At 41.4% G+C, this 27,124-nt stretch overlaps 1 protein-coding gene across 4 annotated transcripts in view; it reads right to left on the reverse strand.

Moving 5' to 3' along the window:
• PRKCD (protein kinase C delta) overlaps positions 1–27,124 on the reverse strand; it is a 450,985-nt gene that overhangs the window by 52,360 nt on the left and 371,501 nt on the right. For all 4 annotated transcript variants that reach the window (XM_086939184.1, XM_086939183.1, XM_086939182.1 and 1 more), the window contains exons 8-11: positions 21,566–21,597; positions 20,199–20,284; positions 18,634–18,763; positions 16,706–16,806 (exon numbers count right to left, since the gene is read on the reverse strand). In XM_086939184.1, the coding sequence (XP_086795310.1) occupies positions 16,706–16,806; positions 18,634–18,763; positions 20,199–20,284; positions 21,566–21,597 (349 nt within the window). The remainder of the gene's footprint in view (positions 1–16,705; positions 16,807–18,633; positions 18,764–20,198; positions 20,285–21,565; positions 21,598–27,124) is intronic.

The raw sequence follows: 27,124 nt of genomic DNA on the forward strand, positions 1-27,124 counted from the left end.
GGTCGAAACACTCTTGCGACCTGATCATGCTAAAAAGGAGCACTTTGTCATGGATACAAATCTCTACGAAGCAGCTAGTAAAGTCAAGAGAGCCATAGTCCAAAAAAGAGCTAATGTATGTACATGGTAAAACAACTGAACATTGCGCCTAGACTTTGGAATACGCTCCCTAGTGATCTCAAGTTGATCTCCTCTCACCTTCAGTTCCGCAAGGCACTTAAGACTTGGCTATTCCTAGCAGCTTATCTCCAAGTTCCCCCCCCCTGGTTGATATCTGAGCTCTCTGGTTACCATCTTCAGCGCCTTGATGCCTATGGGTTTAGTTGCGCTTCTGTATACAAATTGCCATTAATAATAATAATAATAATAACATTAATTTTAAGAATCCTCCTTGATTGGTGGCACAGATAAGCAATGTGTGGGGAACAGCCGATTAGTGTCAGAAAATTATATTCGTTCTGACAAAATTATAGTCTGTAATGTGGAATACAGAAATCTTTAACACGTCCTGCCTCCAGGCAGACCGATTCTGGCCTCTATTAATAGCCTTCAAGAGAACATAGCAATATATATCAATTCCTTTTTAGCACCCCTAGTCAAGACCTCACCTCCTACATTCGGGTCACTCAGGATTTTTTAAGACTGATCGAAGGCATTACATGGGAACAAGATATGCTCCTTATCACTCTGGACATAACAAGTTTATACAAGTGTATTAATCATCAAGACGGACTCAAAGCTGCTGAATGCTTCCTGAATAAGAGACAGATGAGATTTCTGAAACATAAGATGCTCCTAAACAGAATCCCCTTTTACCTAAATAATAAAGTCTTTACATTTGCAGGCCAACTTTATCTGCAACGACGGGGGACCGCGATGGGCAAGTGCTTCGCCCCCAGCTACGCAAATCTTTTCGTGGGCTGGTGGCTGGTGGGAGAAGCACGTGTCCTGGGGGCAACCCAATAATCCATGGATCGACAAGATAACCTTGTGGGCGAGATATATAGACAATATTTTTGTTGTTTGGCGTGGCAGCCGCTCCTCGGTTGAGAAGTATGTTGCCTCACTGAACAACAATGATCTGAATCTTAGATTCACAAGTCACATCAGTGACACTTCTGTGACCTACTTAGATCTGGAGGTGTACATTGAAAATGCCACCTTGTCGACACGATTGTTCAGGAAACCCACGGCGGGAAGCGCCGTCTTTCACGCAGGAAGCCACCCCCCAAGAAGTCTTATAAAAAATGTACCATTTGTGGAGCAACTGCGCCTTAAGCGCAATTGCACCACAGTTCAGGGCTTCAGACAGGCCAAAGAACAGGCACTGCAGCGATTTAAAGAGAGAGGCTACACCAATGATGATTTACACCAGGCAGAGACCAGTGTAGAGAAGATCAATAGGGTAGACCTACTAGTAGCGAAGGGACCCAGTAAAACCATACAGGAGGGTCCTGTGAGCATGAGAACTAGCTACAATGAAAAGTCGAGTAGTATTCTACAAATCTTTAAAAAGAACTGGCCTATTCTGCAAACAGAGAACATCCTTAAGAACAACCTTCCTGTACGTCCACGGGTTGCATACAAACGATGTTCTTCATTGGGGAATCATCTGATCCACAGCCACTATAATTCAATCCCCAGGGTTAAAAATCGAATGAGCGTTGCGGATTTCTTCCCCTGTAAGTGATGTAAGGCCTGCAAACATAGCAGTAAAACTATCAACTTCCAAGGCAGATCAGCGGACCCTAGGCCTGTCAGAATGATCAATCATACTTAACTGCAACTCTGAATTCACGGTTTATTGCCTAACATGCCACTGCTCTAAACGATACATTGGGAGCACCATTCACCCAACAAAAAAACGCATCCTTGAGCACATGCGTGCTATCACAAAAAAAGATGCAACCTATCCCATTGATTGTCATTTTGAAAAATTCCATCAGAGCAACCAGGACCTCCTCAAATTTTGCTGTATTGACCAGGTAGAGAAACATGATAGAGGAGACAGGGTGCGAAAGCTTTGGATTTTGGAGTCAAAATATATTATCGACTTCCAAACCAAAGCTCCAACAGGGCTCAACAATGATGAGGAGATGTGGGTGCACTTAGACTAAATTAGAGAAGAACACACGCTTATTCCATCATAAACTGAAACATGGAATATCTTAGTTTGAGGCATTGATTGTCCATTCAGGGCTCAACTATAAAGACAAAGGGATTATGCAGATATTTAGTGTACACAAACAAAAGCAAATAACATTATTTTTAGCATATCATTTCTGTATTAATAGAATGCTAAATATTTATGTATTGGAAACCATCCATAAACGTGTATACATGAATTATGCTGATATTCAGTATATACAAACAAAAGCAAATAACGTTATTCTTAGCATATCATTTCTGTATTTATAGAATGCTAAATAATCAAGTATCTATAAATGTGTATACAAGAATTTTCCTAACCCGTAAAAAATTGCAATCATGTTTTTTTGAATTATGCACATTTCACCAAAGCACTTTTTGTAATATCACTCGTGTAAATAGCACGTTCAAAGATGGCCGCCATGAATTGTACATCTAATGATGCATAAGTCCGTCTTTGATGTTTAGTGACACCACGTGATGTATTGCCATTTTAAATACATTCGTGATGCAGAGAAACTGAAATTGAAGAAGCCGTAAGGCGAAACGCGTCTATCTACAGGGGGTTGCACAATAAAGCATCTAGCTTGAATAACTTTCTGTGTGTGCTCTCCACTTTTGGCTACGAATAGGTTTGCCTGGTCTGTCGTGTATATATATATATATATATATATACAGAATTGTACAAAAACTGCCAAACAAGAGTATACAGATGATAAAGATTTTAAGTACTTTCTGACAAAGCCTGAGGTCAGCTGGTTATTTTTTTCGCTAGAGTATGTTGAAAGCTCTACAATGAGCCCGCAATTCAGTAAAACACCAAGCATACGTAAAATAGCTACTGACTTATTTAGATCTGATCTGAGAGTGCGCAGCCCATATAGCCTTGTTATTTCGTAAAGCAACTGCTATTGGTGCTTCTCTTTCTCACACATCGTTGGTTGAGATAAATATTTCAACCTACAAAACGCATGTGCTGTGATCCAGGTAATTATTGCCCAATAAGTCAAATTGATTATGGATACATTCAAGATGTAGATTAATGGATAGAGTGGTGTAAGTTGCTATTTCCAACCACACAGAATGTTCCATTGGGTCTTCCATCTATTAAACTCCACCCCTGAAGGGCTGGCATTTATCATACGCACAAGGCCCCATGATCTGAAAGTTCTCGATGGATGTCAACTGGCAAAGGACAACCTTAAAGACATCTGCTCATGTTCACTGAGACATTATGAAATTGGGGGGAGGGAGGGAGCAAAGCATACTCCCCCTCTCAGCCCTTATTGATGACATGAGCCTATTCTGGTGTGCATATCCATATAATTCCTTGTGGAACCAAAGCCAGCATAGGTGGCACCTGCATGAACAGGTTGGGGCAGAGCAAGGTATGATGTACAGGATCCCAATTAGTAAAGATGAGTGAATTTTAACAAGGTGGCAATGAATGGTGCAGGAGAGAAGCAAAAGTTTCTGAAAATGGTCATGTCTGATGAGGACCAATGCAAAGATTAAATATACACTGGAGTGAAATCAGAAGAGGGCGCAGATTTCAGGTTCATTGAGAAGACAGTAGGGGCCACCTGCAGCTGAGGTAAATACTGTATTTAATTGATATGATAGTTCAAGCACAGAACACATGAAGAAAATGGCCAAGAGTAAAGGAAACAGGACAGGTACACGGATGGTTTTTACCAACTGCATAGAGCTTGGCATTTCAGCTTAGCAATTCCAGCTGTTTACAGGGAACAATTTTTTCCTACCCTGCAATGGACTCTAGCAACACAGGGTTCCTCTAAGACTTTACTTTGTAGTGTGTTCAATCTGGTTAATTCGAGATACACATGACTAACCAGAGCATTTTCAATGCATTTCTAATTATATGTTCACCTAAATTACAATGCACTGCTAGATGTATGTTATGTTATTGTCCTGCATGTGTGCCCTCCCAGATGAAAAAAGAGTTCTATGTGAGCTGGGGTTTACACTTTATAATTTATTCATCACCTTCCAATCCCACTTATCTCCTATTTGCTTTCATTCCTCACTGCTGCACCTTTTTTAGTATATTACCTCACTTCTCCTTTAAAGCTGTAGTGGACACTTGCAGTGCTGTATCAAGAATACATCATTATCTTTCTGAAACCATTCTGCAATCCTTTTTGTACAAATGTGCATCAATTAGTAAAAATGTAGTTCAATGTAATTCAATTACTTTTTCACTCTTTGGTAACTCTTAATGGTTAGTCTACAGACAATATGAGAACCGTTTATTCAAGTTAAAGTATTACATGCAAGTTAAGGCAAACAGGTGCAGCTGTTTTTTAAGAAAACGTTTAGCGTCCTGAATTGTTAGTTCATCGTGGTTACAAATGAAAGAGGACAAATTGTGATTTTGTTTGAATAGCTGTAAAAAAGTGATGCCCCATATAGAAGGGGTCCTATATTATGAGTTGGGAATTTCAATCCAAATAATGATTAGAATGTAGCAATATGGTTATTTGACAAGTTTTTTCTTGAAACACTGAACAGCCTGGGCAAATTTGTATATGTTGTTTGGGTTATTTTGTATTGTATCGAGAACCACAAAATAGACGTACTCAGCTATCCATCTATATGATTCATTTTTACATTTAGTGATAAAAACGAGGAAACATTCTTTGTTATGATTCCTATATATGATTTGCACATTAAAGAACAAGTTACTTACCTTCGGTAATGATATATCTGTTGGAGACATATATTAGTTATAGATTCCTTACCTTAGAATTACCCCCAGGCATCAGACTGAATCCAGAGAAATGTTTTCGGAGCAGTAACCCTCTGCATTGGTAGGTGGCGTCGGTCGACTCCGTGTTCGTCGTCGGCATCCTGATCGCCGGAATGACACCACAGTATCATGTGACGTCAGTTCTATACACAACATTCCACCCCAGAAGCGCAGAGCCATGCAAGACACTGACCACTGGTGCACAAAACTAGGGCCCTGAAAGGGGGTTCCTTACACTAGAAGTCAGTTCGCAGAACGGGGAGGATGGGTGGGGCGGTAAGGAATCTATAACTAATATATGTCTCTTACAGATATATCGTTACTGAAGTTAAGTAACTTGTTCATCTGAAAGAGACTATTAGTTACAGATTCCTTATCTTAGAATAGATACCCCAGCAATAAAAACCCCAGAGGTGGGTCTGCGAACCAAGTTCACACACCAGAAAGTCCTGGAGAACAGAGCGGCAAGACAAGCCGTCTCGCCTGACTTGAGTATCCAGGCAATAATGTTTAGTGAACATGTGCAAACATGTCCACGTGACCGCCTGGCAGATGTCACTAAGGGGGACTCCGCGTCCCAAAGCAGTAGTGGCTACCGTCGCCCTGGTGGAATGGGCACGCAGGCCTACTGGAGGTTCCCTTTTCACCAAGGAATAACACATTTTAATGCAAAGAACGACCCACTGTTTTTGCATGGCCCAACCTTTCTTGGCACCCTCATAGCCAACAAAAAGTTGATCATCCACCCGGAACTGTTTTGTGCGATCTAGATTAAAAGATAGCGCACGCTTTGGATCCAGACGGTGGAGTCTCTCTTTCTCCTTGGAAAGATGTGGGGGCGGGAAGAAGGTGGGCAAAGTGATGGTCTGCCCTATGTGAAAAGAGGTAACAACTTTGTGAAGAAAAGAAGGCTGAGTTCGAAGGACAACCTTGTCCAGATGAACAGCAAGGAAAGGAGGCTTAGAAGTAAGAGCCTGAAGCTCACTCACCCTGCGAGCAGAGGTGATGGCAACCAGAAAAGCAGTCTTGAGAGTCAAGAGTCTGAGAGGACAATTATGTAACGGCTCGAAAGGAGCACACATAAGGTACGGTAGAACCAGATTTAAGTCCCACTGGGGCATTACAAAAGGAATAGGAGGAAAGAGGTGAGTAATGCCCTTAAGAAATCTATTTACAATAGGGGACTTGAAAAGAGAAGGCTGATCAGGAAGCCGAAGAAAGGCTGAAATGGCTGTCAGATAGCCCTTAAGGGTGTCACGAGCAGAGCCCTGCTGGGCCGAAGAAAGATTGAAGAGGAGAACCTCTGAAAGAGGGGCAGAAAGAGAATCCACAGCCTTTGCTGTGCACCATGCCACATATTTGTTCCATCTACAGGTGTATACCATTTTAGTGAAGGAATGCCTGGCTGCCAAGATTACATTACAGACTTCGGGAGGAAGAGCGAAGGCTGTCAATTGTTGCCGCTCAATCTCCACGCAAGGAGGTGGAGGCTGTGCTGGTTTGGGTGGAGGACTGTCCCCTGCTGCTGTGAAAGAAGATCCTCCCGAAGAGGCAGTATGATCGGAGGATTGATGGCCATGTTCAAGAGCTCAGGATACCAGACTCTTCATGCCTAATCCGGAGCCACAAGAATGACTTGTGTTCGGTCAAGCTTGATCTTCAGCATTCTGGGCAGAAGTGGTATAGGCAGAAAGGCGTATAGAAGACCGCAATTCTACTCGCGATGAAAAGCGCCGTCTTGGAAATTTCAACGCACAGAACTGCTGACATTGCGCTTGTTCTTCGGTGGGGAACAGATCTAACCAAGGCTGTAGTATCTTTGTAATATATTTCAGACAAAGATAAAGTAAATATAACTTCTTTATTCCAGCATACAAAAAACAGGTGTGTCTCTTCCAGCAGCAATACCAGCACTGACTGGAACACTTACATCACCTGGCAACATTACAATACATTCCAACACTGTAGTAACTTACACTACATTCTAATACCTCAATGGATTCTAATAAGGAATACTGATACAACACATCCCCCCTCTTTATAATCGATTAAATTAATGAATACATATACAATACACCCCCCTCTTTATAATGTAATAAACTGAAAGAACAATAAAATCAATTTGCAAAACTTACCACCACTATATACTGTAAAGAGAAACAAAATAATAATAAATAAAAAAATGTATGAACAATTCAAAACGTATAATTTAATTATTATCCAACAACAAAGTCCTTCAACCAAGTAGCCAAGTAGGTAGATTCCTTTTCCTTCCGCTTCTCTTATCAACAATTTTAGGTCTTTAATTTCTAAAATCATGTACTACTGTGGGCGTAAAATTCTGGTAATTAGATCCGCCAATATCAGTAGACCAAAGGGGATCAGTGAACGACTTACTATTACTTTTTATCTTCAATTGACTGTTTTTACATAAAACAACTCTTTTCAAGTTCCATATCTTGCCATTAGCTAAACGAACATCATTTTTGTAGACTTCAATAACTCTTTCTGGTTCATAAAATTTACTAATACCATATTTTTTTACCATTATTGATTTTTTGATTCTTACCCAGACACCAACTTTGGACGATCTTTACATTATTGCGTGAATCATAATAGTCTTTACTCCTTTTCTGATTCTCTACAATTTTTTTCTTTACCTCTTCAGGAGACCATTCAAAAACAGTACTATCATTCAGCCCTTTTAGATTAAATTTACATCTGGGGGATCTACCTCTCATCATTATAAAAGGTGACAAACCATCAATGTCATTTTTTGTTGTTTTGTACGCCCATACAGCTTCCTTTACAGCTAATTTCCAATCAGTTCCTTCTGTGATAGCACCCTGAATTGCACCCTTCAACACTGTTGAATCTCTCATCAGTGCCGCTCCCACTTGGATTATAAAGTGCAGTTGTTTTATGCTTTAATCCAATTCGAGAAAAATACGTTTAAGCTGAAGAAGAAGTGAACTGTCCTCAGTTATCACTTAATAAAGTGATCGGAATCCATTAAAACAATAATGTACTCATGAAGTTCACCAACAGGACCCATAATGTCATTTGCAACACTTTCCCAAGGTTCATTGGGAATATCTACCGTAGATATGTGAGGTCTTAAAGTGTGGAAGGTTTTATCAGAAGAGGAACATACAGTACAGTTGTCTACAAATGTTTCAACTGCTTTATCTATAGAAGGCCACCAAAATGAATCTTTGACTATATTCTTTGTCCTTACCATTCCAAAGTGTCCTTCATGGCATAAACTTAAAATCCAATTTCTCATGCCTTCAGGTGGAATAACTTTGCAACCTCTATAAACCATGCCATCATCAATTGAAAGTTCAGTTCTAACTTCCCAAAAGGCTTTAATTTATTTTGTTAGAAATTCTTTTCTAGGTCAACCTTCGGACATGTATTTATTAACACCCAGTAGCAATTTGTCTTGAGAATGTTTCTCAATCCAATCCTTACGTTCGATGGCCGAAGGGCCAGAATCGCATACCAGGGTAATTTTATAATCACTCCATGGATCATCTTCACACAGTTCTAATGGATTAGGTAACCTTGATAAACAGTCAGCAATTAAATTCTCTCTGCCAGGAACATAAACTATTTTATATATAATCTTTCATTCTCATTGACATTCTATCTAGTCTAGCAGATGAAGATGAAGAGGATATTCCTTCTGTGGATAGTAATTTAATAAGTGGTTTATGATCACTACGAATAGTTACTGGTTTACCCCAAATAAATGTTCTGAAGTGATCAAGTGCCCATGCACAAGCTAATGCCTATCACTCAATTAGGGGATATTTTTCCTCAGTAGGCTAAATGGATCTAGAAGCAAATAAAATGATACTTTCACTTCCTTGGGAATCTATTTGTGAAAGAACTGCTCCTAGTCCTTTATTGCTTGCATCAACTGTGATTTAACTGTCTGAGTTAGGGTCAAAACTTGTGAAATGTGGAACTTTCTCCAAATATTCTTTAGTATATTGGAATTCTTCCTCACATAGATAATCCCAGCAAAATTTGACATGTTTTTTGAGAAGTTGTTTTATTTTTAAAACTTTTCCAGCAAAATTAGGAATACAATTTGCCCAAAATTCTGCCATTCCAAGGAAGGATTTTACCTCATCCTTACTAGTGGGTGACAGAACACGTGAAATAGCTTCAATTAAGGCTGGTTTAGGTTTAACACCTTCTTCACTAATTATGTTACCTAAATACTGTACATTCCTTTCTGCAAATTTACATTTGCTCATTTCAACAGTAAGACCTTTTCCATTTAAAATCTCAAATCTCTCATCATGTTGACATTTGTTATCACCAAAAACTAATACGTTTTCCTGGAAGAAAAATACACCATTCTCTTTGTCTAATAAGTTATGCATAAGTCTTTGAAAAACTGCGGCACCTGAAGCTAGTCCAAATGGCATGCGTTTGTATTGGAAAAACCCAAAGGGTGTTATAAATGCTATGATTTTCATAGACTTTTCTGATAGTAAAATCGCGTGATATGCATTTGAGAGATTAATGGTTGAAAACCATGAACCTCCTTTAAGAGAAGAAACCATTTCTGTTATTTTTGGCAGAGGAAAACGATCCATCAATATATCATTATTAACATAGCGTAAGTCAACACAAACGGATTTTCCCATTGCTCCGTCGGGCTACAACTGGAGAAATCGATTCTGAGCTCTCTACAGGTTCAATTACATCCATGTTTTTTAGCATTTCAAGTTCTTTTGAAACTTCATCTCGAATAATAATGGGAATCATTCTCATCTTATGTATTTTAGGGTTAGTGTCTTGTTTAAGGACAATATCATGTTCAAAACCTTCCAAGGTACCCAATTGTTCTTTAATAAACATTTGGGAATTTCTTTTCCAATTCTTTCCCAATTGAAGTGCCTTCATCCATGACTAATACTTTTTCTACACTATTTGGGTCTAAAATAATATGTAGGTTCCCGTCATGCCAACCTAAAACCGACGGTCCATTCTTTGTAATGTACAATTTTCTCCTTGTGCGTCTGCCTTTAAATGCAAAAGACAACCATCTGTAACCAATGATGTATATTTTTTCGCCAGTAAAGCTTTCAGGATTGATATCAGAAGGTGATAAGTGTTCTCTGATTTTCTCTTTGAATTTTTCTCTCCATACTTCTTCATTTACGTAAAAGGTGAACCTGAATCAGCATACATTTTTATTCTTATGCCATCAATAGAAATATTGCATTCAGATTTCTCTTTAGTGTTTTTATCATCAATATTTAGCACCAATCTTTTTTTTCAGAGAGGTTTAAAACACTTCTATGTTTGTTGTTACTCTCTTCTTCACTACTGCTAGAACTTTGAATGTGGTGGACACATTTTACTTTGTAATTATTTTTACAACAATCTTTTGAATAATGTCCAACCACACCACAGTTCATGCATTTTTGTCTGATGCCTAGACATGACTTACTATATGATAAATGTTCTTTACTACCACATTGATAGCATTTCCAATCTGATGTATTCGCTTTCCAATCAGAGTTACTTGTTTTCCCCTTCTGCTCATAGTTCATTTTATGGTCAATTCTGCATTCATTGACTTTGCATACACGAGTCATTCTTATCTGGTTGTTGCAATTCATTTGCACATCTTCCTGACATTTCAGCTTTCCGTACAATATTAACAACTACTTCTAGGGGTGAATCTCCATTGATCTACAAGTGATCTTGAATGGTATTATTATTACTATGCATCACTAGTTGATCTCATAAATTCATCGTGGTTTGTTCCAAATTTGCAAACTATGGAAAGCTTTTTAAGTTCAGCAACATAGTCATCTACTGCCTCTCCTTTGAGTTGTTTACGTTGAAAAAATGTATATCTAGTGATGCCAATGCAAACCTTAGGTGTGAAATATTTGTCAAGGTCTTGTAGAGCAACTAAAAATGCGTTTGCATCACCACTTACAGTACTTTTAGGCATCCTGTTGAAAGTTTTTAATCCTATTGGACCTAACGATAATAAGACTATCCTTTTCTTTTGTTCAGCAGACATTTTTTTATTTTCATCTATTGCAGCAATGTATTCCTTCCATTCAGACCATTGCATTGTGGGTTCCCGACCAGTTACCCAGAAATTGTTTGGAGGGTTAATAGAAAAATTCTGTTGAGCCATTGTAAGTTATAACTTCTTATAATATATGTATGAAAATAACCGCTCCACTTTAAATTGTTATTGCACTTTTTAAAAAAAATGTCACTCAATTCTTCTAAAACTTTATATTAAATTCCCACCTGTTTCCTGTGCTTTAAATTAATTTAGAGAAAAATGTGCGTTGATTACGTGTTTAAAAACACCAGCGTACTTTTGCAGCGTCTAAAATACGCTCCGTGAAATTAACTTAAAAATCAAAATGGTTTCTTTAAGGTCACGTTGCGTGACCTTTACGCCCTTTACGTTGCATGCGCACGTAACTAGAACACTCCAGTGTTCATCGCACGATCACAGTGACTCGCGTCAATGCATGCCGGCATTCCAATGCAAGGCGTAAGTGTGAGTCGTCAGAATCCAGCACCGTGTTGAAAGATGCCAGATCATGCCAACTCCCAACGGTACTCTAAAACACAGCGGATGAAAATCCCACGCTGTATAAGGTAAACATTGTCTTATTCAGGAAGGTTTTACCTTGGTAGGGATTCTTCTTTTCCAACGTTCCAAAAGCTTTCCACTCCAATTGAGAGAAAAAGAAAAATCTGTTAATTGAAAATTATCCTTAAAAATTCTTCTTTCAGGAATCCAAGTCTGTAGATAAGGTTAATTCCTCCAGCTCGTTGCCACAAATTGTAGTATCTTTGTAATATATTCCAGCCAAAGATAAAGTAAATATAACTTCTTTATTCCAGCATACAGGAAACAGGTGTGTTCTTTTCAAGAAGCAATAACAGCATTGACTGGAATACTTACATCACCTGGCAACATTACAATACATTCCATCACTGTGGTAACTTACACTACATTATAATACCTCAATGGATTCAAATAAGGAACGCTGAAACAACAATGGCACTCCTCACTGCTGACAGAGACCTTGCACCACCTCCGAGTGAAGACGCCATTCGTGATCCATCAAGCACCAGCAGCTGAGTTAGTCCGCCCTGGCTTTCGGTTTACCTGCCAGGTGTTAATCCACCAGGGACATGCCCTGATATTCCAGCCATGCCCAGAGGCAAATGGCCTCCTGACATACGGTCCACAACCCCACCTGCCCTGTTTGTTGCAGTACCACATGGCGGTGTTGTTGTCAGTGAACTACTCTTCCCTTGACAGAAGGAAGGAATGCTTTCAGTGCAAGACAAATCGCCCGGAGCTCCATGAAGTTGATGTGGAGCCAAAACACCGCCAGAAACCAGAGGCCTCTGATCTCTGCCTCTCCCATGTGGCTGCCCCATCCCAGAAGGGGCGCATCTGTCACCACTGTGAAGTCTGGTTGGGGAAGGGAGATGGAAGTGCCGTTGATCCAATCCTGGTTTTTTACCCACCACTGCAACTGATGTGCAGTGCCCTCCGAGATCTGGACTACATCGGAAAGATTCCCCTAATGCTGCGCCCACTGCAACTTCAGGTCCCACTGCAGAGCCCACTTGTGCAACCTGACATGGTCCACCAGCAGAATGCAGGAGGCCATGAGGCCCAGCAGCCTCAAGCTTATTCTAACTGAATTCCGGGATAAAGGTTGAAACATCGGTATCATTGCCCGAATATATCAGACTCGCTGCTCGGGAGGATAAGCCTGAAACTGCGCTGTATCCAGAACTGCTCAGATGAAAAGAAGTTTCTGAGAGGGAATCAAGTGTGACTTCGGCACGTTGATAGTGAACCCTAGAGAATGCAGGAGGTCCATCATAGTCTGGCGGTAGGAGATGACAGCCTGGGGCGAGCCCACCTTCAACAACCAGTCGTCACGATAGGGGAAGAATGGAACCCCTGATCTGCGCAGATGAGTTTCAACCACCACCATCACTTTCATGAACACCAGAGGTGCGCGGGTAAGGCTAAAGGGGAGCACGGAAAACTGAATGTGCTCGTGGCCTACCGTGAACCATAGGTAACGCCGGTGGGCAGGCAGGACGGGGATGTGTAAATAGGCATCCTGCAAGTCCAATGCTACCATCCAGTCTCCAGGGTCGAGGGCAGACAGGAACTGAGCTAATGTCAACATTTTGAACTTCTACTTCTGGAGGAAGCGGTTGATGTCCCTGAGATCCAAGATAGGACGCAGGCCTTTGTCCTTCTTGGGCACCAGGAAGTAGTCAGAATAGCAACCACACCCTTCTCCTGGGATGGGGACTCGCTCGATGGCTCCCTTGGCCAAGAGAGCCATAACTTCCTGATGGAGAAGGGCCAAGTGATCCTCCAACATGCGATGGAGTGTAGGTGGCATGGAGAGATGGGGTAGTCTCGAAGGGAAGGGAGTAGCCCCTTCAGACTATCTGCAAAACCCACCTGTCCGCCGTGATGTTGTGCCAGTGGAGGAGGTGATGGTGGATCCTGCCGCTCACTGGCAACTGGTGTCCCTGAAGGGTCGGACTAGGAAGGCTTAGAGGCTGCTGCAGAGGGGGCATTGGTGGACTGACCCACCTGCTGGCCCCCAGACCCATGGCGGTGGGTCCCACATCCCCGGGCTGCATGGAGGCTTCGTAGCTTGCGCCGGACTGGGGCCCTGAGCGAAACGTGGTGAGGATACCCCTTCCGTAGCCATGAAAAGGGCGAAAGGCAGACTGTGCAGGGCGAGAGGTGGTAGCGAGGCCCAAGGTCCTGGATGCAGCTCTAAAGTCATTGAAGCGCTCAAGGGCGCTGTCTGCCTTGTTGCCAAACAGGCGATGGCCATCAAAGGGCATGTCCAAAAGGAAGGATTGAACATCCCCAAAAAAACGCCAGTGGATCTCAACCAGGCGTAGCGTCGTGGAGCTACTGACGTAGAAATCATTCTACCCAGCGAGTAGGCAGTTTCCAGCCCACAGCGAATGGCGAACTTTGCTGCATCTCTCCCCTCCGCAACCGCACAGGAGTGTGCGCCCCGGGCCTAAACTAAGCACTGAGGCAGCACTTGAGGAAACGGAACGGCCCAAGAGACATGCGGTGTTCACCGACCACAGTCCTAAGCTGGCCAAAGAAAGCATCTTCTTCCCAAGATGGTCCAGCTTTTTGGATTCCCTATCTGGGGGAGCAGAAGGGAACACACCTTTAGATGTTGAGGCTTGGACGGCCAAGCTCTTAGGGGTAGGATGTTGGGAGAGGAAAATGGGTTCGCCCGTGGCCAGGTGGTGGCATCCGCAATCATCCTATCCACAGGAGCCCCTGTGCTAGGCCTGGACCAGGTGCCTAGAAGGATGTCTGTGAGGGCCTCGTTGAATGGCAGCAGGGACTCCGAAAAGGCAGCTGTCGGCTGAAGCAGCTCAGTCAGGAGGTTAGTCCTGACTGCCACTGTAGGAAGTTCAAGGTTCAAGGCCTCAGCCGCCCTATGCAACACCACAGTTTAAGATGCTCCCTCCTCCGTGGCCACGGTAGGGGGAGAAAGCATGCCAAGTTCTGGGGATGTATCCAGACCACTGGCGTCAACCACTTCCTCTCTCCAGTCCAGCTCATCAAGCTGGTCTGCCAGAGGGTCAACAGACCCCTCCCAGTCCTCCTCATCCTCTTCTGGCTGCCACTCAGGGCGATAGGAAACGCCAGGATAGAACAGTGGTACAAAAGTACCGGTCAGCGCCAGTACCGGCATCGGTCGACGCCGGTCCGGCTCTGTGTCCAAGTCGAAGGGAAGGGCGGGGTCGTCGCCGGCTGGGGACACAACAGGCGGCGGAGGTGTCATCAATGGAAGCGGTGCTGGAGGAGGTGTTGTAAGGTCCGGATCCAGGCCTGGATCCCTGTGGTGCCGGGCCGAATCCGGCGGCATTGAAGGCCTAAAACCCCAGCTAAGTCGGCTGGGCCCGAAGGTGTGCTGGCGGAGTCAGGCTGCTCAAAGGAATGGAGGGCTTTCTAAAGGGTGTGAAGTTGGGCAGGGATCGCTCCGGCTCCCGGGAAGGGAGGGAAACTAAGAACCATCCCAACACTCTCCGCGGGCGGAGCCGAAAGACGACAACCTTCTGTGTCCCATCGGCCGACGGACGGGGAAAAGGCAAAGAGCGACGGTGTTCCTTCGCCTTCTTTTGTGCTTCGACTTACCCAAAGGCGAAGACTTTGACGAGGAGTGATGATGGTGACTCCACGACCGGTCACACGACCTCCCTCTCGACCGGGACCTCGAGTGGCACAAAGCTGACTTCCGGGCCTCGAGAAGCTTTCGGGACTGCTCCCGCAAAGACTTTGGCTTCATGGCCCGACAGTCGGGTCGTGGTCGCGCTCCAGACACCAGAGGCACACAAGGTGTGGGTCTGTAACCGACATCAACTTGTGGCAGAAATCACAAGGTTTGAAGCCAATCCGACGATGGGACATCCCTACGTGCACCAGGAGTCAAAACGAGTCAAAACGACTCGAAAAGAGGTTGACAAAAGTCAAAAAATAGTTAGTCAAAAAGTGACTACGGGTGCCGCTCTCCGGATCTGAGCTGGCTTGCGTGGAAAAAGAAAGAACTGACGTCAGTGCGCAGAAGCAGCGTCTAAGCAGATACCTCAGCGTCATCCCGGCGATCACGACGCTGACGACGAAAGCTGAGTCGACCGACACCACCTACCGACACGCAGGGGTACTGCTTCGAAAAATTTTTTCAAGATCCAGTCTGACGCCTGGGGGGAATTCTCAGGTAAGAAATCTATAACTAATAGTCTCTTTCAGATATTGCATACAATTGAAAATAATGTTACACATTAGATAACTTTATATTCTCGGAAATTAACATCTGATAATAAAAATTTTATATTGTCACGGTCTTTGCTGGAGGTTACATAAAGTGACCTATCCTATATTACTGTAAACAATCTTTGAAATGTTGCTCACACATTAAGACCTAATTTGCATTTCAGATTCACAAGTGACTTTTCTGAGCTTAAAATGTATACCGACATTATGGACAGTTAACGTTTTTTTATAATACTGTTGAAGACATTTTATTATGGGACTATGGACTGTAGAGCACACCATACTTATTGGTCCACAATAGTCTAATTGGCCCAATTAGCAAGCTAGGGTGCATATGATTGGAAAGGGTCAATAATGTGTTATTGATGCCTCAAAAATTGAAACTGAGCAGTAATTTGCAAGAGGCTGCATAAATATCCAATAACAGTAGTTACGGACAATCTCTGAAGGAATCGGATTAATGCCCATGCTCTCAAAATCCCAATGCATGTGCTAAGGCTAAAGAAAAAAGGTGCAATGAAGTTCAGAAGAAGTCAGACTTTATGTAACTGGTGAATACATCACCAAACATTATTTGCAGCACTTCTTTGCATGTTAATTGTGCAACGTTCAATGAGATGCGTGTTACACTTCTCCTGAAATTCGATATCAGCACAAGCATTCAACACAGATCAAGAAAAGTGACTACCCTGCTATTCTGCACAGACTATCTGTAGATGGTCAGAATTTCAAAAGGTGATTTTGCCAATGTTGAATGAATTATGTGACAAAGTGGGGAATATGTAGAGTACGGCAAGGCACACTTTGGGAATCATCAACGTTTTTGAGCCCATGGAATTCTAGTTACATAAGGAAATTGTAGGAACATGTTGCTTTATGCTGAATAAACTGAATAAAGAATGCTTCGAAATGAGGTTGTGTCTTACCATGCTAACTTGATTTAAAGCTTCTGCTAACAATTTCTGATTGATCCCACATAAATTGGCCACTTTGGTTTGGCACTTGTGGTGCACGTTCATTGCACAGTCTAGAAGGGAGAAACATTCAAAACAATTATTTTGTTGAATCATATTAACATATGGTAACACAATTTGTGGACATCGATTAGAAAAACCACATCTGAGTCTTTATTTTTTTATGTACCTTTAAAGTCTTGTTTTTTCCAAATGATGACAAAATACAACCAGTGTCACCTTTGTTGATCAAATCAGTAATGCCCATAAACGCCAACAGGCACTATACTTAATGCCGATAAAACAGGGACAACTTATCATGCACCCTATATCCTCCCATTGTCCTTTTGACTCAAAAGCGCCTAAGAATTAACTGCCAATCTCAGGGATAGTCAGATGCTTAATGTACACAGTCTCATTTTTTTATGTCACCATTCACTTTCAGGATGATTTATTTTTTGCGATGCATGGAATGGTATGCTTGCACATAGAAATACCATCTGTACCCTCTTAAGAGCCATATGGTCTACAGATAATATATTCCATTGTACAATGGAACCATAACCTGATTCATGTAGGTTTCCAGCCAACCTACTTTTACTCTCATAAATGATTAATATTCATCATTTAATAAGTGCATATGATTTTCAAAAAGTTAATAAAAGTAAGTCATATTTTGGGAGTGATTGTATTAAAGGAAATCAAACATAAAATCCATTTAAAGTTCACAGATCATTCTCAGACTTCTACATTCAAAAAGGAATAAAGACATTAATTTTTAATGAAGTGAAACTAACTTTATTTGGTAGTTGTTAAAGTGCTTGTTTAAGGAAAACCCAAAAAATTAAAAATATAAACAATGGTGGAATGTTTTAAGAAAGTGACGAGGAAGAATTGATAAAGATGAATGAAGTACAACGATTTAAACCCGTATTTGAGCATGCTCATGCAGTAGTTCTTTTCGAAGGGCAATAAAATGGATTGAATAAGCAGGCTGACATTCAAGCAGGACATGGATTGCATATTTACTAAGTATCTTAATCATCTCACACTGATTTCAAGCCCTAATTCATCTCTAAAGCAGGGCAGATTTAAAATGAAAAAAATGCTATAGAGGTATTGATCACTGCGAGTAGTTAATACATTTACAAACATTTATGAATACATTTACAAACATTTATGTTTCTTCCCTCTCTGGACTGGACATTACTATATTATCAGATGAAAGCAGTTTCCCAAATGCTTTTATAATAATGAACATTGTGGCCATTACAGGTAACAGGGCCCCAAAACCTCTCTGCACTAAATGACTTTGAGGCATACACTGTAGTTGTTAGTACTATGTAAAACTCTAAACAAATAAAATGTGGAGAAATATTTTGGGTCCATTGTCTGTAACATAGTTGTATCACAAGGCAACAATCAATAAGGCTAGAACTGTAACTGTAAACCATGCTGACAAATCATTCAAGGCTCTAGGAAGATTAAGATCATGACTTTTGGATAGGGGGCAATTCGATTTTATAAAGGTATTTCAATTTCATAATTCAATAGGATATCCCTTCCACAAGAGAGACAGAGCCAACAAAATGTAAATTTGCCAAAAGCTATACCATATCTTGCTCTAAAGATTACTCTTTAATTTAGCATAATGGACAACAAATTCTACAGCAGGTCGTGTCACACATAACTACATTTAGAGAATTTATTTAATAGTACTTAGAAGTACGACAACAGCGATTGCATGTAATCTAGATAAGGTTTCCCGAACAAAGGTGAAACGAAGGCAGTACATTTGATTAATACCACATTGAATATTTCCCTTAAACAAAATGACATGTAGAAATCCCTTGTTGCACTCGGACATTTTCAACACAGAGGAAGGAAACAAATAAAAATACCTTCACATTTCAGTCCCTGTTTCACTAGTCCCCACAGCAGGCTGCCACAGTGGTCACAAAAGGTTGGACTTTTATAATTGTAGGCTTTAAATCGATGTGGCATATCAATGTTGAAGCGCTCCTTTTGAAACTGAAATGCATATGAAGATAAAGTAAAATGACAATGGCCTGCATATTTTGGCTTGACTTACAATATTAGTTTATTGTTCATCATAATCAAAAAAACAAGTTTCTATAAATGCTCACACAGAATCATCCAACAGACAATTAACTGTCCGAGATATCTTACTAGCAGGTTTCTACCCAAAATCCCCAAATCAGGCTTTGCACAAGTGGTTGCTATAAATGATAAGAAACTAGTTTATTAGTGGTGGTCAAGCACTGGGGCAAATCCCAAATAACAATCCCTACTATTTTCCCGAAATAAATTTAAAGTCTAAAACTTTCCCACAAAAAAATCTGTTTCTCATCTCATCACACTTCAATGATTCTGTCTTCAAACATTATCAATTTTTTAATATTTAAATCTATACTTTGGTTTATACTAAACCATATAAACCTTCAGCAATATCAATAACTGAAAATACCATCACAATGAACTTGCAATATTAATTTGAGACCTATGATTCAAATTCCCCCCAAAAAGGATATATTGAAATCGAAAGACCACTGTCCTCAATGATCAAGATTGCACTGTCAACAACCTCGCTGGCTCATCATTGTACCTGATGCAAACCGCTTGCTTGTGTTTAAAATATGGATAAGAAAATCAGTGGAAGAGTAATGTTAACAGAATCACTTCTTGATTTTTCAATTGCTACTTGATTAAAATGTCACTCACTAGCATAAACCAATTCACACCATGGGATTCTGTTAGCTTACAAATGAATCTTTCACAATTCTACACTTCCAATTAATCATCTTGTACATTTGTATGCCACCAGCCTCAGTCTATCTTCACAGCAAATGTCTTTATGGGTGCCATTGAATAGCCAGCCTTCCATGACCCTTTTCCCTCCAACACCATCTATCAACATGATTTCTTGACTAGACCATGAGATGTTAGAGGTTCCACAAAGCTCCGGTTCACATCAGTGACAGGACTGAAAAACTAGGATAGTTACTGATGCATTCCCTTGTGCAAGTGCACAACTGATAGCTGTATACAATAGGCAAGTTAACATGTTTTGGCTTGAAAACTTGAAATATGATCAAAACCCAGAAAACAAAGCAAGACTAAGAAACACAAGACAGTGGCTTTATTCCTGGTTTATAGTCCACTACATGTCTGAAACACTAACAGAACCCACCCTAAACCTCTGAAAGCAAACAGTAGTAGGGAACAAAATGACCTTGGTCGTAAATAAAAAATTACACTTAGGCATCGGTAATGAGGCTGAGAGGCATGAGATGAAAAGGTGAGCATTTAATACTCATTGGTTTGACAAGTCATTCTACCTTGACAATACAGGGTTTCATCCACTCCAAGGTGAACTACACAACAAACTGTGATGCTAGCATCACATAGCAATGTCTGGCAAAGAGTACAGAAGTCTTTGTCTCACCACTGTATCTCTGCTGTTTGTGGCTGATCCAGTACATCTGCCGATAATCTTATCAATACATTTCTTATGGATAGCAGCATTACATTCTTTAAAGGAAACAAAAGAAATAATGGTCAGAAAATACTCTGCAAAACATTTAGCCTTAAAATAGGTACTCTTTAATAGAAGTAGATTTACACCTTAAGCTGCAATTTTCTGTAAAATAGGTTTCATAATGAGGAAGATAAAACTTTTTCCCTCCAGTGGCTTCCAATTCAACAAAATCTCTGACTCTGAATTTTTCGAGGTCCAGTGAATGGTCAAATTGAGAAGGCATAACCATGTTATAAAACATAATCAACGCCGTTTGTGACGCTTTACTAGCTTCAAAATATAAAATATATAACAGGCCCAGAGAAACATTTTTGTGTCAAACAACCAGGGGTCATGGAAAGTTGTTTGCTGCACATGAGGAGGCTTTCCACCCACAGTAACATGTCATAGACTGCATCGTAGAGATTTAACTGGCTCAAAAAAGCTCGAGCTAAAAATTGATTTTTATAGCAAACATTTGACTATGTATCTATTAAGTGAAGCTCAGAGCTGTTACTTTGTTAGTTTCTTTGCTCACAGCCTTTTTTTTCCAGTTTATGGGTCTGGTAAACGTTTGAAAATCGACAACACTGAGGAAGTAATGATTTCAATAGATGATAACTTTCACCCCGTTTTCCATATCAAAAATGCATTTTTTTTTCATAATTTTGAAGAACAGTAAAGTGGCCCTTCGCATTCGATAGAGGTTACTTCTTCTGTATAAAAGGGGAGGACAACGGAAACTAATAGTAATTCTTCTTGCATAGGCGCAACGTGTTGACTGTTCACCAGTGGTCAAGAGGCTTACCAAAAACCTTGTACGAAAGTAAAGACAGTGTGCAGAGGCTGCCCTCCCTTTCCTACATTCTCCACAGCACAAAACTAATCACTGAGCACAGACCAACTCATTATTGACCTTGCCATATTTACAGTGCTATGCAGCCATTTAACGGCATATCGCATTGCTTGGCCAATCCATTTTTGGAAAGTAGCCCATACTGCACTTCCGGGTTACCTTTAACACAAAATTGCTAAAACGGCAACTACTTTAGCAACTGCTCCAGCAAATATTTCAGCTACCATTTCATGTAACAATATTGATATAAATAATACGGCCCGCACTGACTTTTAATGTAGCATTAGAGTAACCATTTGCAAATGTCTATCAAAGATATTTCTTTTCAGATTTCAACGAGAGAACACCAGTTCAATAAAGATCATCTTTTCCATATGTTGAGAATTTGATGGTACATTTTCTCACTTTCATACAAAGTAAAAACACTAGACATACTTACGTCTGCATTTGTACCCTTGCTTGTTAAGTCCCCTAAAATAAAAATAGAGTATAGTTAGAAAAAATGATATCACTTGCTAGCATTATGGTAGTTAATTTACGGAGGAAATATTTTTATGTGCAATTCATAATTTTTAATAAAGACAGAATCAGTGCTTTGTGACATTCAAATTGTTAGACCTGCAAATGACACATGGGATAAGAAAGTTCCAGGGTAGTCTGACAGTACATTATCTTGCTATTCCTTTCTTCCTTCAGCTCATCCTGATTTCAACTAAATGTCTTGCTTAAGGACATTTCCCAAAACATTTTAGGTGCATAAATCAAGTACACTTGTGAAAAGGTTTGCACCTCTGCTCTGAAACAGCTGAACCTCACATAAACCGAATGTGCATATTTTTAGAGGGAAAGGGACACTTACTACTGCTGCATAACTAGCAGGTGGCCCAAATCACAGTAATGGGTCTGTACTGGGAGGAGGAAATAGAAGTTTCCATGCAAGTACCACGAGAGAAGACACTTTGCCAATGTGGTTAACATACAGAGTGTTATACTTTTCCGGGAATTCAAGTCACACACAATGACAAAGGTGAGCACAAGGTGAGGGATAACTGGGGTTCTTTACTCTGGGCCTTATACTTCTGTTACATTTATTTAAATAGGAAAGCAGGACGGGCATGTCCTTCCTAATGCAGCTAAGGTGGAAACATCAAGTGGAAAACATGCTGTGCTTTCTCTTTCCCAGGTATGTATGAGCTTGTACTTGGATCATAAATCAGGAGAGGCCCTGCAAATGTCTTTGGCCCCCGCCCACAAAAGCCTCTGGCATGCCGTGACATTGGCACTGCACTTATGTCTTCAAAATAGTGCAATGAGGATAGGAAAGTGCCCTAATAGTCCTCCATTTTCCCAGTGAATGCAGAGAAATCATTACCATATGTGAAAAATAAAATGTTACAATTGTTTGCTGCATGTGTGGCTGAAGATTCACATGTTCTGCACACTCCTGTCATCTAGTGTTCGGCCCAGATGTGTGCAAGTTGTTTTTCTTCAAAGAAGTGTTTCAAGTTACGAGGTACTGTGACTACTCCTCTTGTTGGAAAAATGCATGGGCATCAAGTCCGTTGTTAGATGGTTTCCTTTTGACTATTGGGTTCAGAAGTGTCACAGTGCTCCCTTCTGTATTTTCTGCTTTGAAATCCCTGTACTCCCGTCTAGGGTCGACGTTTGGATCCTTCGACCGAGAGACTCTCCGGTCGACCTCAGCCACTTGTAAGGTCTCGTTCTTAGGGGCCTCCCTGGCTCATCTCCTCCATTCAAGACAATGCTTCGACTGTGATGGAATGGACGACCTTCAGATACTATCCCTGGACTGATCTCCACCAGGTCTAGAATCTCGGTCTCTCGCCCCCTGCATGAAGAGGCTGCCTGCGACTTCTGCCACTCTTTCCACAAAAAAAACCCTCTGCGATTGTCGAGCTGCTGACTGAGGAGGCTTTTTGGCCCAATGCCAGTTATGGCTGCGACCTGGAGCTCGAGGAACCTCTGTCTGCACAACTGGTCATGTGTATGGCTCCCCCTCCCCATTCCCTCTCAACACCCCTTACATGTCGAGCAGCTCACTGCATGGGGGTGTTCAGTTGCTCCTCCAGGAGCCACAGAGGAAGGCTTCAGGTCCGCCACCGCCTTTGGACCATGGTGGGCACCGAACCTCTGCTTCGGACACGACGCCCAGCCTTGGTTAGTCGCTGAAAAAAACATCAAAGCCAACTCACTCGGCACTGAATATTCCACTCTCAGCACTGATCTGCAATTCTGAGCCAAAACTGTAGGTGTTTAAGCCAAAACCGACTTCAGAGCCAGCTGGAAAACCTCAGCACCGACAGCCGTTGAACCGATCCACCAAAAACTCCAAGATGAAATTGATGATATTCACAAGAAGTCAACACATTGTAAGGCGTTTTAACCTATTCAGGCATAGAGAAGCTGGCGCAGAGTCTTGATCATCTAACCAAAATAAAACTGTACCCTACAAAGCACTCTCAAATCCTTTTGAAAATATCCACAAATGATGCTTTCATAAGTTCCATAGGATGATTATTCAAACTGTGAATTCTGTTGCACGACGGGTTCCACCCATTTATTATGCCCAGATGTTTTGCTTTTTGGATCACCCGTTTTTGGGCCTTCTACTGAGGACAAGTCTCACTAAAGGAGTCCCACCCACAATAATGACATGGCAAATGGACTGCACAAGAAACAGCTGCTGCAACGCTGTAGGGATTATAAAGAGTTCCTGTAAGAATTGCAATTAGTTTGTTTTATTTTCATCCAGTAAGTTCCATTCTTAGTATATTAGACTCTTTACTAGTACAAAAACTGCCAACTCAAGTTAGTTTCACTTCATTCCAGGTTAGTCTAACAGTACATTCTCTTGCTATTCCTTTCTTCATTCAACTCAACCTCATTTGTGGGAGAACGGCCGGGCGGAAAGCTACCACTCCACAGGAACTACCCTACCCAGAAGCCCACGCTCCGCTCAGGTGCAGCGCGTCATCTGAGGGCACTAAATGCTAATTTAGTTAAGGCGTTTAGCTCCATTAACGTTGAAATTAATAGGGCGGAGCACCACTTATCACTAGGAGTGGGTACTGGTTTAGATGATACACATGTCCCGGAGGTAGAGGTCACCACGAACAACGCTAAGAACCTATTCCCCCTGCAAGTCCGGTGACCCCTACCCACAACCAAGATCTATCATTGAAAATTGAGGCTCCTCGATCACCATTACTTAGCGGGCCCCCTACTCCAAAAAGGAAAGGAATTGTAGGAAAGTCCAAACTAAACCAGGGACTATTAGTAAAACCAAAAAAGGCCCCCCCTTGAGTCTCACAAGCACGGTATCAGAGAAAACCCTGATTCATACCAGATGTCTGATGAGTAAGCCAATTATATTATAGCCCTTATAACTCAAAACATGGAAATAACCATTAAACCATTGGTTGATAAAATAAATAAACTTAATGGAGAAGTCGCTAAACTTATCCACACCCTAAAAGATGTTAGCAGATACATAAGGGTGAAGGCAAATGAAACACAAGGTGGGCAAAATCCAAGTTCATTTGCTCATCTGGGAGAGTGTCAAGTTGCAAAAATAGGATTTAATCTAGATGTGAGTATTGGGTACGGAACGGCAGTGAATCCAACCCTCCCTGTATTGTTACGAGATTTTAGTGAGAAAGCTGCCAGTGCTACTACTAGCACAGGAAATGATTTACCTATATATCACCGAGGAACTCCCTTTGCCGGTGGATATAATATTGTCACTTGGAACATAGCCGGAATAGCAAGTAAGAATGAAATGTTAGGTTGCAAGGAGTTTATTAATTTATACGACATAGTTTGCCTGCAGGAAACCTGGAGTACTGTCACTTTGATGGGTTTACCTCATATGATTAGCCCGCAATCCCTTCTTCTGGTAGACCAAAGGGAGGACTGCTAATACTTTAAAAGAATAACTTGCCCCTTAGAGTCAAAAGAACTATCAATATAGGGCATCGCTCGCAGTTACTTTGGCCACATCATAGGGATGGTCAGGATGTCCTACTGATACATTTTTATAACAATATATTTAATTCCACTCGTCATAGTGTAGTTATGGAATTGAAACAGGAACTCGATAACTTGGCTAATGTGGATACCACTAACTTGGATATTGTATGGCTCTGTGATTTTAATACCCCTATCTGCCCTCTGTCTATGACAAAAGTTTGTGGGTTTCAAAATGATAAAGGTGAGGACTACTTACATGCCCCACATACTTCCTATGGTGACACCCTAAATGCTGTTTTGGCAGAATTTGATTTAGACACTATGCAGTGTGCAAAGGATGGAAGCGGGCAGGATATCCCAACCTTTACCGGAAGAACAGCACATAGTATTATTGACCATGTAATTGCTTCTGCCAATATTGTGAACTTGTGTTCTACCCCGTGGATTGTTGACTTGTCGATGAGTGATCACAATTGCATTATTATGAGACTGCTTGTATGGGGGAACAAAACTGCTGAGCTATGTACGGTCATCAATAAAATTGCCCGTGCCGCCCAAACAGTACTAGATTTAAATGGAAGGGTACCAACTCTTGTGATATAACTAAAAATATTGTACAGGCCTGTGGTAACAAAATTGAAAATAGCTTATTGGTTGAGACTGAACCAGATAAGAACTTGACCAATTTTAGTACAATTAATGATTCAATCTCGAAATTATTTACCGCGCCACCATCTAGGAAACAAACACAGGCCAGGGGTTGGTTCGAACATTCATGTACTGTCTCTTTGAATCAGCTGAAATAAGCACTTTCTAATAAACCAAGGGATAATGCATTAGTTCATGATCTAAGAGTGGAATATATTTCTAATCTAAAACGTAGGAAGATGGAGCTTCAACAGGAGGCATGGGATAACCTTGCACTAGCAGCAGATACATCCAACAACAAACTGTTCTGGGATACAGTGAACTCTTAATTTCTTAAAAACGAATCAGTCCCAGAACTTTGATGTAATGTCAGCTGTGAGGAAGGGGTGGCTCACTTTACCAGTATTTTTAACCCAAGGCGTCTATCTATCAAGGACCCAACCAATTTACACAAATGGCCCATTATCCCGTTAGACATTACCCTTGGCGAGGTCATGATAGGCATAGGAAGCAGTAAAGGGGGGAAAGCACCGGGTACGGATGGTGTTCTTATCGATGTATATAAATCAGCTCCAGAACTATGGGTTCAGATACTAACAAGAGTTTTCAACGCTGCAGTTACCGAGGGTTGTTGTTCACTTAGGGGGGGGGGGGGGGGGGTGGGGGGGGGGGGGGGATCCGTTATTATTCCCATCTACAAAAAGGGCAACAAATCTGAAGCCAATTTCCCTACTAGACTCCTCAGTCAAAATCACAAGTAGGGTTTTATTGTTAAGATTGGAGGAGTGGGTCGTGGACAATGGTATTTTAGCTCAGGCACAATACGGTTTTAGAAAAGGGTTAGGCACGTTAGAACAATGTATCAACCTGGAGCTCTTAGTCGGAAAATACACATGTGCTTAACAGGTACAGCTCTTTTTATGCTTTGTTGATTTGAGCAGCGCTTTTGATTTAGTGGATCACGTTATTTTATGGCCAGTCTTACTTAATCTTGGCGCACCAAAACCCATTGTTTACTTTTTAGCCAGGCTGTACGAAAAAATTATCAACCACAGTACGGTACGGCCAGATGGGCAAATGTACCCCTAATTTTAACGTAAAACGTGGTATCCGCCAAGGCTGCGTTCTAGCCCCGTTGCTTTTTACCCTATTTATTAATGAAGTTGGCGTAGCACTTAAATTGATACAGGTGGATTCCCCACTAGTGGAACGCAAGGAAGTCCCAGTCCTGCTTTATGCGGACGACGCTGTGCTTTTATCTAGAACGCTGGTAGGCCTCCAGAGGTTAATCGATGGGTTTGCGGTTTTTATCAGTAAGAGGAAGCTGATGATTAATAAGGCAAAAACATTTACAATGGTA

The sequence above is a fragment of the Lissotriton vulgaris genome, chromosome 9, assembly GCF_964263255.1.
Source record: "Lissotriton vulgaris chromosome 9, aLisVul1.2, whole genome shotgun sequence".
NCBI classification, from domain to species: Eukaryota; Metazoa; Chordata; class Amphibia; order Caudata; family Salamandridae; genus Lissotriton; species Lissotriton vulgaris.